The sequence below is a fragment of the Mandrillus leucophaeus genome, unplaced genomic scaffold (genome assembly GCF_000951045.1).
Source record: "Mandrillus leucophaeus isolate KB7577 unplaced genomic scaffold, Mleu.le_1.0 Scaffold14, whole genome shotgun sequence".
In the NCBI taxonomy this organism is placed as follows: Eukaryota; Metazoa; Chordata; class Mammalia; order Primates; family Cercopithecidae; genus Mandrillus; species Mandrillus leucophaeus.
Window position 1 is genome coordinate 607,779 of NW_012101365.1, and position 14,853 is coordinate 622,631.

At 54.3% G+C, this 14,853-nt stretch overlaps 1 protein-coding gene across 7 annotated transcripts in view; it reads right to left on the bottom strand.

Annotated features, from left to right (window-relative positions):
- TTC39A (tetratricopeptide repeat domain 39A) overlaps positions 1-14,853 on the bottom strand; it is a 62,835-nt gene that overhangs the window by 6,896 nt on the left and 41,086 nt on the right. For 5 of the 7 annotated variants that reach the window (XM_011973732.1, XM_011973731.1, XM_011973734.1 and 2 more), the window contains 8 exons: positions 13,098-13,197; positions 12,294-12,359; positions 10,278-10,386; positions 9,686-9,753; positions 9,536-9,595; positions 8,759-8,920; positions 3,299-3,390; positions 1,625-1,745 (listed from right to left, as the gene is read on the bottom strand). In XM_011973732.1, coding sequence (XP_011829122.1) covers positions 1,625-1,745; positions 3,299-3,390; positions 8,759-8,920; positions 9,536-9,595; positions 9,686-9,753; positions 10,278-10,386; positions 12,294-12,359; positions 13,098-13,197 — 778 coding nt within the window. Of the gene's footprint in view, positions 1-1,624; positions 1,746-3,298; positions 3,391-4,974; positions 5,154-8,758; positions 8,921-9,535; positions 9,596-9,685; positions 9,754-10,277; positions 10,387-12,293; positions 12,360-13,097; positions 13,198-14,853 lie in introns of those variants that run through there. The other 2 variants (XM_011973735.1, XM_011973736.1) reach the window with 2 other exon arrangements.

Below are 14,853 nucleotides of genomic sequence, written 5' to 3' on the forward strand. Positions count from 1 at the left end.
TTTTTTTTTTTTTTTTTGAGACAGAGTTTTACTCTTGTTGCCCAGGCTGGAGTGCAATGGCACAATCTCGGCAACCTCCATCCACCTCTTGGGTTCAAGAGATTCTCCTGCCTCAGCCTCCCGAGTAGCTGGGATTACAGGCATGCACCACCACACCCGGCTAATTTTGTATTTGTAGTAGAGACGGGGTTTCTCCATGTTGGTCAGGCTGGTCTCAAACTCCTGATCTCAGGTGATCCGCCCGCCTCTGCCTCCCAAAGTGCTGGGATTACAGGCGTGAGCCACCATGACTGGCCTATTGTATATTTTAAACCATAAAATATTTTAAAACTTTAGAAATACTCAGGTTGTAAATGCTGAATCAAACTATAGAAATATTGACCTTTTTTTTGAGACAGAGTCTTACTCTGTCGCCCAGGCTGGAGTGCAGTGGCTTGATCTCGGCTCACTGCAAGCTCCACATCCTGGGTTCACACCATTCTCCTGCCTCAGCCTCCCAAGAAGCTGGGACTACAGGCGCCTGCCACCACACCTGGCTAATTTTTTGTGTTTTTAGTAGAGACAGGGTTTCACCAAGTTAGCCAGGATGATCTCGATCTCCTGACCTCATGATCCACCCGTCTCGGCCTCCCAAAGTGCTTGGATTACAGGCATGAGCCACCGCGCCCTGCCAAATATTGACCTTTTCAACTGATAAAGTATTTAACACATTTTTCTCGTTCATGCTCATAACTGCTCTGTGAAATGGGAAAGGAATCTATTATTATAGCCATTTTACATAAGGGGAAGAGGGAACCGACCTAAGGCTATTCAGTTAATGAACAGTACAGCCAGGACCAAAAAAAGGTCTCTCAAGCAGGCTTCCTTCTACTTTTCCAGCTCCCTTACTACTTGAATAACAAGGACTCTTAGCAAGCTGGAACTTTATCAGATGCCTACTCAAATCGTGCATAGAATTAGCATCACAACCATGTCTCAGAATATGGGCTGTGGGCCGAGACTGCTGAGTTCAAATTCTGACTCCAACTCACCAGCTGTGTGACCTGGGCAAGTTATTTGATCTTTCTACTGATCTGTTAGGTCTCGTTACCCACATCTGTAAAATGGAGATACCAGCAGCGCCTACTCACAGGGTTGATGTGAGGCTCAAATGAGGCAACAGGCAATGGGCGTGGGCAGCCTTGAACAGAGCAAGTGCTCAATAACAATGTTGGCTATTATGTGAGTTCAGAGTTGAATATAACGTGAAGACGCTGGCCCAGTGAGGGGGACCGTGAAAACAATGAAAATCATTGTGACAAGACTGGAGCAGTCAGGCTGGGATCACAGGCAGCCGGGTGATGCCTCTGCCTGGGCACAGCGACATGGGGCTATCTGTCCAGGAGGGCGACCCTCTCTGCCTCTTATCTGCAGCCTGCCTGTCTCTCCACTCCCAGCCCCAGTGGACCATCTCTTTCTAAGGGGTAGAGGCTGGGTCAGACTCGCAGGTGAATTGCGAAACCCTCCCCAGGTCCCTGAGGCACGAAGGTCTTTCTCCTCATCCACTTCCCCCTGGCTGTGGCTCTCAGTGAATCCTCACAATCCTATACCCGGAGGGCAGTGCCAGTCCAGACCTCCTACCCACCAGAGCAGGCACTGGCAGCGAGATAGGGTTGGAGGAGAGGTAGCGCCGGGACTTCCGGATGGCAAACTTCTCTGTGGGTAGAGATTTCCCAGCAATCTTGAGCTTCAGGCCTGGCACAGCTCTGCAAAAGAGATGGGGAGGGTGGGAGAGGATGAAAAAGAGTAGGAGAGGGCGGAGGGTCCCCAGCCTACCTAGCCATGCTTGGCCCCTCTCTGGGCCTCAGTTTCCCCATCCGTACAATGACAGTGTTGGACTCTAAAGAGCCTTCTAGGTCTGAAATAGCCTGCGGCTATGGTCTTATTTTAGAGACCCTGCCCCAAGACCTGGCCACTTCCTATGGCTGGGCAAGGGGTTCCTCCCCGCCAGCTGGCAGAAGTGCCAGTGTGCCAAACACCCCTGGGTCAGTCCTGCCTCCTAGTTATCGCCTCCACTCCCAGGCCCCATTTCCGGGGAGGACTCAAGAGAAGTTTAATCCCAATTTCACAGGAGAGACCAACACTCAGAGAAAGGGTGCGACCTACCCAACACCAAACAGCTCAAACCCTTAATTAACTCTTGACTCGAGAGTTCTCACCTTCTCAGCTGTTTGCAGGGACAGAGCAAAATGCGGTATGCCACCAGGCACGCCTCCACATCTGGGGCCTCACCCACCCAGCTCCATCCCACCCTCCTCCTATTTCTGCCACAGTCACTGGGTGTGGCTGTGACCTCAGGCCTGAGCCATTTAGGCACAGGAAACAGCTGGATGTGGGTGTGAGGTCCCCCCAAACTCTTCGTTTGCTTATTCACTGTAGAACCTCTCCTGGCCTTAATTTCCTCATCTCTAAAATGGAGGTAATGACACCTGGCCTCCTAGGCTTTCTGGAAGAGTCATCTGAGAGGGGACATGGAACCTGCTGTAGCAGCAGACACTCTGGAAGTGATGAATGCCCTATTATTGTGACAGCAGTAGCCTAGGAGGCCCATATTATACCCACTTCCAGGTCTGCAAATTGGGGTCAACCTCACCAAGACTGGAGGAAGGCTCCAAGCTCCATCCTCCACCTGCCACGGCTGAGCTCTGCTCTAAAGATGCTTCACAGGAAGCAAATACGGTGGTACAGGAAGAATGAAAACAGCCACCACTTAGCGGGCAGCTTCTAGGCTCCTAGCTCTATGCCAGGCTCTTTACATTTATTATCTAGTTGATTTGCAAAACAGTGCAGCGAGGTGGAGGTTGTTATTCCCATTTTACAGATGCCGAAGTTGTCCCAGGTGACACAGCTAAGAACAAGCAGGGGCTGGGTTTACTCCTGTTTGTTCGATTTCGACTCTCAGTTCTCCATTGTGCTTCTCTGAGTGTCTCAGGTTAACTCAGCAGAGTGAAAGACCTTCCCTCCCCGGACCTTGGTGGCCATATCTGTCCTACTGCCCACATGAAAGAGACTTGGAGGGAGATGATATTGACAAAACCATTTCTGTGAAAGAAAGCCTCTGAAGAAATTCAAAGGGCTCCAACCACCAGTAGCAGCAGCATGGGGTGGCAATGGGAGGGGAGGACACGCAGGTGGGTCAGTCCTGGGGTAGGGGCAGGGAGTCACCCCACTCCTCCCTCCGCAGTGCCCACAGCTCAGGATAGCCTGGCTGGTCTGTCCATAGCGGCCTACACAGTGGGAGCACGATGGTGAGACCCACCTAAATAATTCCACCTCGTCGTCCCCGAATGGCTTGTACTCCTCCTTACCAAACATGCTGAGGTAGGCGGCCTTCATGTAAATGTAGGTGGCCTGTGTGAGACAGAGCAACAGCCAGGTGTGAGCAGCCCTCCTCCAGCCCCAGCCCGGCTGGAATCTGCAGACGGACCTCACGTGGCCCAGCATAGGAGCTCGCGTTGTCTCCAAGCCCCAGGGGAAAAACGAAGGTAAGAAGTTGAAGCAACTTGAAGACCGGAATCCAGGACAACCCATGTCAAAGCAGCCACCTTCTTCTCCACTTGAAGCAGTGGCAAGAAGAACCCATGCAACTAGTAATGGGTAGGACAGGCTGAGGCTGCGGCAGACACACAAGGACAGGGGCTCAATCGGGGTTTCCGGGAAGCAACACCTTCAGAGTGGGCCCCTGAAGGGCAATGGGGACATTCCCTGAGGCCCCAGACAGGGCCTTCCAGCCAAGGGTAAGGGGCTGAGCAAAGCCAGGAGGCGACAGGATATGTGTGGATTATCAATAGACGATGAAGCACGGGCTGTAAAAAAAAGAGGCTTGAGCCAGAAACGTGAGCAGGGCCTGGGTCGGCTCAGCTCGGGCCACTCTGGTAGAACTATCTGCCTTGCTGTGTGCCAGGCACATCAAATCCGGCACCTCGCTTGATCCCAAAGCCAATGCCAGAAAGGAGTCCGTACCCTACCTCTGCTTCCTGGGACCCCAGAGCTACTGGGGCAGAGCCGGGAGTCGACCCCACCACGGCCTTGGCCACTAGATGCACAGCCAGCCCTGACAGTGAAACCGTGGCCCTGCGGGAGAACCCCCTACCCCACCCAGTTCTCCCTGCACGCCACGCCCCTTCCTCAGAAGTCCCGAGACAGGAGCCTGGCTCTGTGCTGCCCTCAGGTGGCCAAGTTCCGAACCATAGCTCTTGCCTCTTGGCTAAGAAAGGGTGGAGAGGAAAGGCCGCCGGACATCCGGGAGTCCTGCCTAGAGCAGGCGGAAAGCGGCCTCCACCTGGCAGCCCCACCCATGCGCGGGCCTCAGCCCGCCCTTTACAGCATGAGGAAAAGCTGGTCTTTGTGGGAAGAGTCTCCCTCCCTGAAACCTGTTCCCGGTACCACCTTTTTTTTTTTTTTTTGAGATGGTCTTGCTCTGTCGCCCAGACTGAGGCTGGAGTGCAATGGGGCGATCTCGGCTCACTGCAACCTCCGCCTCCCGGCTTGTAGCTGGGGCTACAAGCATGCACCACCACGCCTGGCAGTTTTTGTATTTTTTAGTAGAGACGGGGTTTCAGCATGTTGGCCAGGCTGGTTTCAAACTCCTGACCTTAAGCTATCCGCCCGCCTCAGCCTCCCAAAGTGCTGGGATTACAGGCATGAGCCACTGCGCCTGGCCCCGGTCCCATCTTTAACCTCCCGGGTTGCCCTTGTCCTCTCCCTTTCCCCTGCCCCTGACGTGGAGGCACCAAGTCCCAGTGACTTTACCTCCCGTCTCATTCTAGGATCCTGCTGGCCTTGCCCTACGGCTCTCATTATCGCACTGCCACCATCTCCACACCGTCTCCCTGTTCCAGGCTACCCGGGATGTCTTTTTGCTGTCCTGGTACACATTGTCTCCTGTCTCCCTGCTCCCACTCCTGTCCCCTGCAAGCCATTTCGCACGCTGACCTTTTTAAGTCAGCTCACGTCAGTCCCTTCTGGAAATCTGGTTGTATCCCATCACACTCAGGAGACATCTACTGTTTCCCCAACACCTGCCACACTCTAGCCATACGACGGCCTCCGGGCTGCTCCCAGGACACATCAAACACACTCCTGCCCTGCCCTACACAGCTCCCTCTGCCCAAATGGCCTGCTTTGTGACTGCCATGCGCTGCTCCTGCGCTCCATTCTGGTGTCCTCTGAGACAGGCCTCCCCCGACCTCCCCTTACAAAGGAGCCCCTCCCGTCACTCCCTGCGCCCGGCCTCGCTTGTTCTTCACTTCTCTTACTGGAACCAGACATCATGTTATATTGCACATCTGTGTTTCTTGTCTCTCTCCCCACTAGGATGTGAGCCTTCAGAGGGGGTCTTTTCCTGCTCACTCTTGTATTTCCTGGCCTAGAACAGGACCTGGCAAGTGGGGATGGCCCAGCAACTGCTGGTGGGCTTCCTAAAGCACCTATCTAAGCCATAAGCCTGCCAGGGCTCCCCTACTGCTAGATAAAGCTCAAACAGCCACTCACGTCCTCCACGGCCTGCCCTAACCTTTCTTTTTCTGGCTCATCTTCTGCCATTTCCTCCCCTACACTCCTTAAACTCTCCTCGGACCTCTGCCTGTGCTGTTCCTCGGCCTGGGATGCCATTATCCCTTCTCCACCAGGCTCACCTCCAAGAGCCTTCTCCACCAGGCTCACCTCCAAGGGTGAGACAGCTCACCCTCACAGCACCAGCAGGGTTAGGATGGAGGCTGTGACTGAGAGTTGTGGATGCCCCAGCTCTCCAGAGAAGTACGGCGGCCACACTGGGGGAAAAGAGCAGCTGTCTCCCCTGATACAGGCCCCCTGCTCTTCTGCTGTGCAAACTCTTCACCCCATGGCACAGAGCCCCTCCGCAACGCTCTGGCTTCTGAGCCTTTGGTCCTGCCGCCCTCTCGGCTTGGGGTGTCCTCTCACTTCCTCCACTCTGCCTCCCTAAATCCTTCCTCTCCAAGACCCACCTCAGAGGTCTCTCCTCAGAAGCCTTCCTGTCCTCTTGGGTTGCCCGAGGATGCCTTTAGCTCCTTGGGTTTCCCAAGCCCTGAGCAGGCCACTGTCACCGCCTTGTTTCTGGCCATCTAAGCCTCCAGGCTGCCAGCACTGGGGGAAACACAAAGGCCTCCACAGGGCTGACTGTAGGAGATAGGTCAGGGTGGGAAAAATTATATAAAGCAGCAAACCTTCTTGGAAGGCTGGGAGGTTTTGCAAAAGCTTCGGGAAAGGATGTGGCTGAAGACAGCTGAGTTCTCTCAGAGTAGATAACAAGAAGGGAATTGATCTAGATAAGTTAGTTTACTTAGGCCTCGGAACCTGGCCTTTAATCATCGGAGCAGAGGACTGCTCTCTCCGGGGGTGGGGCGGGGGGCACAATGTTAATTACCCAGAAATGGAGTTTGCTGTAGGCCTTTGTCATTACATCTGTACTAAATAAATGCAAGCATGGCCGGCTTATGGGGGCTGCTGCTAACTCTGGCAAGGGTCCCCTATCTGCTGACAGGCAAGCCCGTGTCTGCGTACTCTGTTCATCCATCACTCAGTCAGGGTCTGCGGGTCAGACCCAGCAGCTGACCTCGGAGGATCCTGGCAGAGAGGGGCATTGCCTGTGCAGAGCGGGTGGTGCCTATGGTAATGGCCAGAGGCCCAGGCCCCAGGACTATAAGTTGGTGGAGTCTGCGATGGCCAAGTTCTAGAGATTAGAAATGGATGGGGCCCCAGAACTCAAGAGTGTTACAACCCCCGTTTTTCACAGGAAGTCCTCATGAGGAGAGTGTTGCAGAGAGCGCGGGACTGGCCACCCCAGCGGGCTGGGAACTAGGCCAGACTTGCTGACAGCTGGGAGACCTGGCCCACCTTCCGTTCCTCTATACAGCAGCTGTGTGCCCCCACCAGGTCTCCCTTTCCCCATGTGGTTAGCCCCAGCCACCCACCTCACTCTACAGGAAGGCTTCAAGAGTCACTTTCAGTTCAAAAAGGTTCCCTAAGGCCCAGAGTCCCAGCACTTTAGGAGGCAGGGATGGGAAGATTGCTTGGGCCCAGGAGTTCAAGACCAGCCTGACCAACATAGCAAGACCCTATCTCTCAAAAAAGAAAAAAGGTTCCCTGAGGCTTTGTCCTTGTTGGGAGTAGGAGGAGGTGTGGGGGCCATGGGAGCTGGGCCTGAGGAAGCACCTTCAGTAGCAGGGTGGGCTCAGGGCAAGCCCCGACTCCTCGGGAGGACTCTAGGAGCAAGAGAGAAGCAGAGGCCTCTGAGTCACACAGGACTGTCCTCAAATCCAGTGTCTGTCACCAACAGCCATGTGGGTGGGAAAGTCACAGTCCTCGCTTAGTGTCAGTGGCCCTCATGTGCCCAATGGAGATAATAACTTCTCCTCACTGGGTGTGGTGTGGAGGACAGGACAGGTGCCAGACACGTTGAGAGCTCAGTAGAAGCCTGTTCCCTTCCCTAGCCCCACCTGCCCCAGACCCAGAAAATTCCCCTTCAGCTTGGTCCCCAGGCAGGGCTACTGAAAAGAGACCTCCATGTGGAGGAGGGGGAGGGACCAGATGCAGATGACAGGTGTCCTAACAGGTGCCAATGCGGGTCAGTTCTAACAGCTGCCTGGAGCTTTGCAGGGAAAGCATCTAAGGTCACAGCCAGGCTCATGGCAGAGGACTGATTAGCAATGTCTGCTATGGGCAGGGGATGAAGCCATGAAGACACATGTCCTGTGTATTTACAAATAACAGATTAGACGTTTGCTGAGCTAGGTGGTTCTAAGACTCTTGATTCCAATTTCTGCACTATCATTACTATGATGGTACAAGCTAACACTTATTTCAATACTCACCGTGATAAATTTCATCTTTGGTAGGCAAGCATCTGTTTGGCTTTGTTTTGCCTATATGGCATCTTGTTAATCCCTCCACTATTTCTGGGAGCATCATTTTCTTCTGTGGAACCACTCCTCTCCTACCCTCAGCCCATGAAGAATCTTCCCACCCCTCTGTTCCAGGCATTGGCATGTGACAAGTCAGACCAGTGAGGCTGAATTGTGGGACTCTGGTTGAAACCAAGGGGAGGATGTGAGTAGAAGCAGCCCGTGGCCACCTTGCCTGTCACATGGAGAGAAGCTTCCTGCAAAGATGTCGCAGAAACAAAGATGTCACAGGATAGAGCACAGTCACAGATAGAAAGACCAAGCCAGACATTTCATTAGAATTCCTGGATCCAGCCCTACCTGAAGTCGGATGTGCCAAGAATGTTCAGTTATATGAGCCTTTTGTGTTTTGGAATTGCATAGTCCAGTCTAGTGGCCACTAGCCCTACATGGCTATTTAAATTTAACATTTAGTTAATTGAATTAAGTAAAACTGAAAACAATCAGTTTCCCAGCTGCACTAGGCACATTTCATGTGCTCACTGTGTACATGTGACTGGTGACTACCATATGTGGGCAGTGCATAAGTAGAACATTTCTACCATAGAGACAGTTCTGTTGGACAGAGGGAGCCATGTTTCTGTCCTTTGTGACTAGAAGTCCCTTTGTGACACACTGTGGTTCAGAAGTTTCTCTTGTGGTCTTTAGTTCCTTCCAAGCCTGAGTCCTATTAGAATTTACGGTTATGTTAGATTTCAGCTGAGACATCTGTGTTTAGTTAGGGATTTGGCCCCTGGTCTGGAGGCACACAGTCAGCCCTGTTCACCCAATGCTCCTAACACGTGGCATCAGCCCACCTTGGACCAGCAGTTCTCCTTGCTGAGCAGGTCGGCGTAGAAGTAGGACATCTTCCACTGGCCCTTGTAGGTGAAGCACCACATCAGCTCCCAGTAGCACATGTGGTGGAACTGCTTCCAGTGCTGCTGGGCCTCACAGCACTCCTCGAAACGCCGGATGGCCTGCAGGCACCTTCTGGTCAGCCTGATGGGTGCCCACCCAGCCCCAACCCCTCTGCATCCTCTGCACCTCCCAACTCCACAGCAGACCGGGCCTCTCCAGGTCATGGTGGTCCAACCCTGTGCTAGGCTCAGGTAGGGCCCCAGGAGCCAGGAGATCTGGCCTCCAGTTCTGGTTTTACCTCCTAAGTCTTACATGACCTTGGGCCCAAATACAGTCCCCGCCTGGGACTCTGGTTTTTTGTAACAAATTGAAAGAACAGGACAGAGCTATAATGGAGGGGAGGTACCAGACTCCAGCCTAATGGCCATGCCCTAAACAGATGGGCTTTCCTAACCTCTGCCTCCCTCAAGCACCTCCCCGCACCTCCTTCCACTGCAATGCTGCAGTCCTGTATCTCCCAGTCAAAATCCCAGGCACCACAAATGCCTCCTCCTCCGTCTTCCCAGGCTGCTCTGTCCAAAGGGCCTCTCCCTCTCCTGCTCTCTGGTTGGTTCTCTCTTGGGGACCCCCTCCCAGTCTGTCCTGTCCCTGAGTATGTCACATATGCCTGACTTACTGCTGGCCTGGGAGAGCCCGAGGGATCCCCAGCCCCGGCCCTGACCCCCATCACTCACTGCATCAATGTTGCCTTTAATGACTTCAATTCGCCCTGCGAAGAACAGGAAGATGGCACCCTGCAATGACACATATGCAAGTCCGTGTGGGTCCGTGGGGGTCTGTGGGTGTCTGTGGGCTGGAGGTACCGGGCAGCGCATGGGGCTCACCTTAGGGTACCGGTTCAGGTAGGGCTTCAAGAGCTTCTCGGCCTCCTCGATGTTGACGTTCCCAGTACCTGGAGGAGGTGGTGGGGGAGACACAGAACATGTCAGCACTCCTGGCTCCTGTGATCCTGCCAGCAACCCAGTAGGGGCTTCCCGGGGTCTCCTCTTCCCCCTCTGTGAAATGGGGATGATAATTCTCCCTGTCCCTAGGGTGACATGAGGATTATATAAGGCAGTGCAGATATCGCCCCAAGCACTTCACAGGGCTCGATAACCAGGAGCCTGTGTCCACCAAGGCTGTGCCCAGAACCATAAGGTGCTGTACACAGTGTCTTCACGCCCTCCACAGGGTAGGCACCACCCCCTGCCCCCATTTCACAGATGAGAAAACTGAGGCTGGAACCTAGTCACACTGTGAGGCAGTGGGCGTCAGCAGGCCAGTCCCCAGGACAGTGGATGTGGCTCTGTTTCTGGTTTCAGTACCCCTATCCCTAGCCGCAGGGGCATGAGCAGGGTCTGTAGTCCCTCATTCTCCTGCCCCCTTGGAGACGACCAAACCCCAGGGCCCCAGGTCCCCCTGTACAGGGGCACCTACCGAGCACGAAGGTGAGGAAGGTGTGGTAGCACAGCAGGAGCATGACACACAGCACAGCGCGGAAGCTGTGTCCTGACGCGCCCTCCTCCAGCTGCAGCAGCCCATAGTCCTGAGGGGACGGGAGGGTGGGTGAGGCTCCCAGAGAGGGCAGGGGCCTGGGAGGCAGCTGGACAGCTGTGTGGGCAGTGCTGCCAGCAAAGGGGCGGAAGAGCGCTGGAACCCTGGAGGCCGGGTCAGCTGCGTGGCCCTGAGCAAGGGGCTGCCCCTCAGTGCCCCAGCGCATTCCTGGGGGAAGGGGACATGGCTGCCAAGGCCAGGACAAAGGCCTGGCGGGTCTCAGGTGTCCCCCACCTTCTCCACAGCCCCTTCCCCACCCTCCCTATAGTCACCGGCTCAGCTGCCCTGCAATGGGTATTGAGGGCTCTAGCAACCCAGGTCTGGCTGGGAGCACGAGAGACACGGAGGTGGATGATCCCAGCCACGGGCTCAGGGCACAGGTGGGGCCTGGGAAGGCTTCCTGGGGGAGAAGTCTCCAGAGCCTGGCTGGGGAGGGGCTGGGGACAGACCCCCCACCTTGTTTCCCTGCCTGCAGTCTCTGCCCTGGTCTGTCCTCCAGAGCATTCTCGTTCTTTCTAAAACACAAATCTGACCTGCCTCACTCCTGCCTCAAACCCTCCATGGCTCCCCTGCCTTCGAGATAAAGAGGAAGCCCAGGCTGGCACAGTAGGTCCCGCAACCCGCCTGGCCCGGCCACACTGCCTCACCTCTGGGCCCTCCCTTCATCATCCTGAAGTCCTACTCATGACCCATGTGCTTTCTTAAGGAAACAAAACTGAAAGAGACCTTCACAGCCTCTAGCCAATGTTTTCCAAAGCTCAGACAGCAGAGGGCAGCCAAGATTTCAGGGGTCCGTGGGCAGGCGCCAGGAAACACTGAGTCACCGTGAGCGTTTTCCCTTCTCAGTTATCTTTCTATCCTTTGGTGGTGCCCAGGAGAAATCCCCAGTCCTTTGCTCGCGGGGTTTGAACTCTCTCACCCTAAGCCCCCTTTCTCAGAAAGAGGCAGCCCTGGCTGAACCCGGGCCCACCACATAGTCTAGCTGGGCTTTCCAAAAGACGGCTGGGCCCTTGTGGTATTTATTTTTATGATTATGTTCTTATCATGCCAAATAATATGGAGGTTTGTGTAGACATGTTTCCTTTGAATCAATTTCAGTAAAAGTCATGAGTCACTTTTGAGAAAAGTAATATATACATTATAAAAGAGAGGTCCGCGCTTGTGGCAAATATCAGTAAGGGTCAGTGCACATTTGAGAAACACTTATCTGGTCCATTACAAGGTCCTTATTTTACTAAAAAGAGGCTCAGAGAAGGTAGGGACTTGCTCAGAGTCACAGAGAAAAGGGGATGAGGCTGGACTGACCCAGAGATCCTAACTTCCAGGCCAATGCTCCTTCTACCACACGAAGCCTCCTCCTCCAGGAAGCCCTCCCTGATCTGCTGCCTTCAACCTGGGGTTAGTACTCAGGTTCTTGCCCTCAGTAAAGTCTCTGGGTGCTTGAGTTCTCTGGTTCCTCCTCAAGGTCTGATGCCCAGTAGGGCCTCCCTCGGGCATCTGCTGGATGAAGTGGTAGCACCAGAAAATGGTCCTTTGGGGAAGGACTTGCTCAAAGTCTTGAAGTGAGGCAGTATCTATAGAAAGAGGAACCAGCTCCTGACACCTGTCAGGCTCAGAGAATGTGTGATCCTGGGCCACTGATGGAGCTGCCCTTCATAGCCACCCCCACCCACCCAGAGTCTCTGCACCCTGGGAGGGCCAGGCAGGAATCACTAGCCCCATTCGCCTGGAGAGAAGACTGAGGCCCAGGGAGGTCTGGGCATTGTCCGGGGTCATACAATGAGAGGGGCTGAGCCAGGACGGGCACCTAGGCCCTGCGGCCTGTCAGCCCCACCCTGTCCAGCCCAGCCCTAGTTTTGGGGCTGAGCAGGTCAGGGGTGCTAGGAAGCAGGTGGTTACCTTGTTTCCTGAAAAGCCCACGAACTCCAGCAGCCTCAGGATCCTAGTAGGAAGCATGGACAATGTCTGCAAGAAAGGAGGTAATCAAGCATGTGAAGGTACCCAGAGGGGGCAGGGGCCACCCCCACTGTCCCAAGGCCTGCTCTTTAACAGGCTTTACCTGGAGAGGAGAGGGCCACCCTCTAACTTTGGAAAGGCCCCTGGCCACCTAGGTTCCCGAGGCTAAAATCTTCCCTGGGAAGCTCCTCCTCCCTTGATCAGGCAGTTTTCCCAGACTTCCTGATCCCTCTGCCTGAAAGCCCCTCCTCAGCTGGGAAACTCCTAGGAATCCTTCAGGAGCCAGCACAGATGCTCACTCCCTCCCGTAGGAAACCTTCCCCCACTCCATGCAGGAGGAAGACTTAGTTCTCTGTCCCCTCTAAGTCATCAGCTGGTTTCAGGACTGTCTCCTTCCCTGCCACTGGTAAATGTGTAACCAGCAGCTCTCTAGGGCAGAGAAAGCCCTGATTTATTATGTGTGCCATGGTCAGGTGCTGTGAAGGCTCTACCACAGTGGATTTCAAGCTACTGGCCGGACTTGGGAAGAAATGCACTGATGGACTCTGGAGCTGGCTCCAGCGCCCACTCCAACCCCACCCCAGCTGTGAGTCCCTGAAGGCTGGCCACACATCTGATCATCTCTGGATCCCAGTGCCCAGCACACAGTCAGGTGCAGGGGCACTTGGCAGTGACCACACGAGTCAGGGACAGAAGGGGAGACTGAGCTCGAGCCAGGTGCTGTGGAAATGGGGCAGGAGCACTCACCAGGTTGAAGGCCCCCACACCGAGCTTCACTCCTCCTTCAAAGTGCGGGTGGTTCTCACCCTTGCAGTACTGTGAGGACTGGACAAGGCTGTCCAGCTCCCTGCAGAGAGATGCCAAGTCCTGTTTCAGTCACTGCTGAGGGTGGGGGTTAGGGGCGGGGACCCCTTCCAGCTGGGCCTCAGGTAAACTCCCTGGTGGTGGATTCATACAGTTCTGGTGATCCTGAGAACTGATATTTGAGGAATTTCGAATCCCATCTCCCACCATGATAACACACTCCTCACCCCTGAATTTCAGCCATATGGGCCCTGGCACACTCTGCCATGGGCAGCTTCTGGACATTTGTTGGTACTCCACATCCTGTCTAAAAGAGGTTTTCTCAGCCTCCGCACTGCTGACATTTGGGGATGGATAATTCTTTGTTGTTGGGAGTGACAGGGGAGCTGTTCTGGGCATCTGAGGATGTTTAGCAGCATCCATGGCCCCTGAGCACCAGATGCCAGTAGCATCCTCTCCCCAGCTGGACAACCAGAATGTCTCCAGACACCGCCAAATGTCTCAGAGGGTGACGTCACCCCTAGCTGAAAACCACTGGGCTAGCCCAAACACCTCCTCCTTCAGGAAGTCTTCCTGGAGTCTCCTGGTTGGAATTCAACTCTATTTCTCCTGGTTACCAACTGCACAGAGCCCCTAGCCCAGCCACCTGAGGCAGGACAGAGGCTTTAACGATGTGTCTGCCTCCTTCCTGGGCTGACAGCATTTTGAAGGCTTTCAATTAGCAAGCTTGAGGCTTCTCTGTGCCAGGCACTGGAAGACAGCAGGGACCAAAGTCACCAAGTCATTGCCCTCACAGCATTCTCACTTTAAGGGACAGACCCTCCCTCCCCCCATTAAATCACTATGAGGGTGATGGCAGGCTCCAAGGAGAAGAATCCTTGGACCTGACCTAGTCTGGGGATAGGAAAGGCTTCTCTGAGGAGGTGACATTTGAGCTGAAATCTGGTACAGAAAGCTCAGTGCAGAAAGTGTTTCTGACAGAGAGAACAGCACGTCCAAAGGCCCTGAGGTAGGAACCACCTTGGCATATTTGAAGAACTGAGGGAAGGCTCAAGGACCTAAGGCAGAGTGAAGTGGGAGATGTGGCAAGCAGGGCAGGGGTGAACTCCCAGGAAGGACTCAGCAATAACTCAGGACTTCTTTTAAGAGCAAGAGGAGCCTTGGGAGTTGGCAAGGGGTGGCCTGACAAGGTGTGTGCTTCGGCGACATCATTCTGGCAGCTGGTAGGGAGGCTGGGGCCAGAGCACTTGTCTGGTTTTTCTAGAAAACTTCTAGCATAGGCCCCCAAGGTAACGTGATGTCCACATGCTATATGGTACATTATACCCTAGCAATACCTTGTAACAAGTTCACAATATCCCTGCAGGGAAGCAGCTACATTAAATAGGGGAGATAAAGATGATAAATAGGCCAGGCGCGGTGGCTCACACCTGTAATCCCAGCACTTTGGGAGGCCAAGGCAGGCGGATCACCTGAGGTCAGGAGTTCGAGACCAGCCTGGCCAATGTGGTGAAAGTCCATCTCTACTAAAAATACAAAAAATTAGCCAGGCGGGGTAGTGCACTTCTGTAGTCCCAGCTATTCGGGAGGCTGAGGCAGAAGAATCGCTTGAACCCGGGAGGCAGAGGTTGCCGTGAGCTGAGACTGTGCCACTGCACTCCAGTCTGGGCAACAGAGCAAGACTCCATCTCCAAAAAAA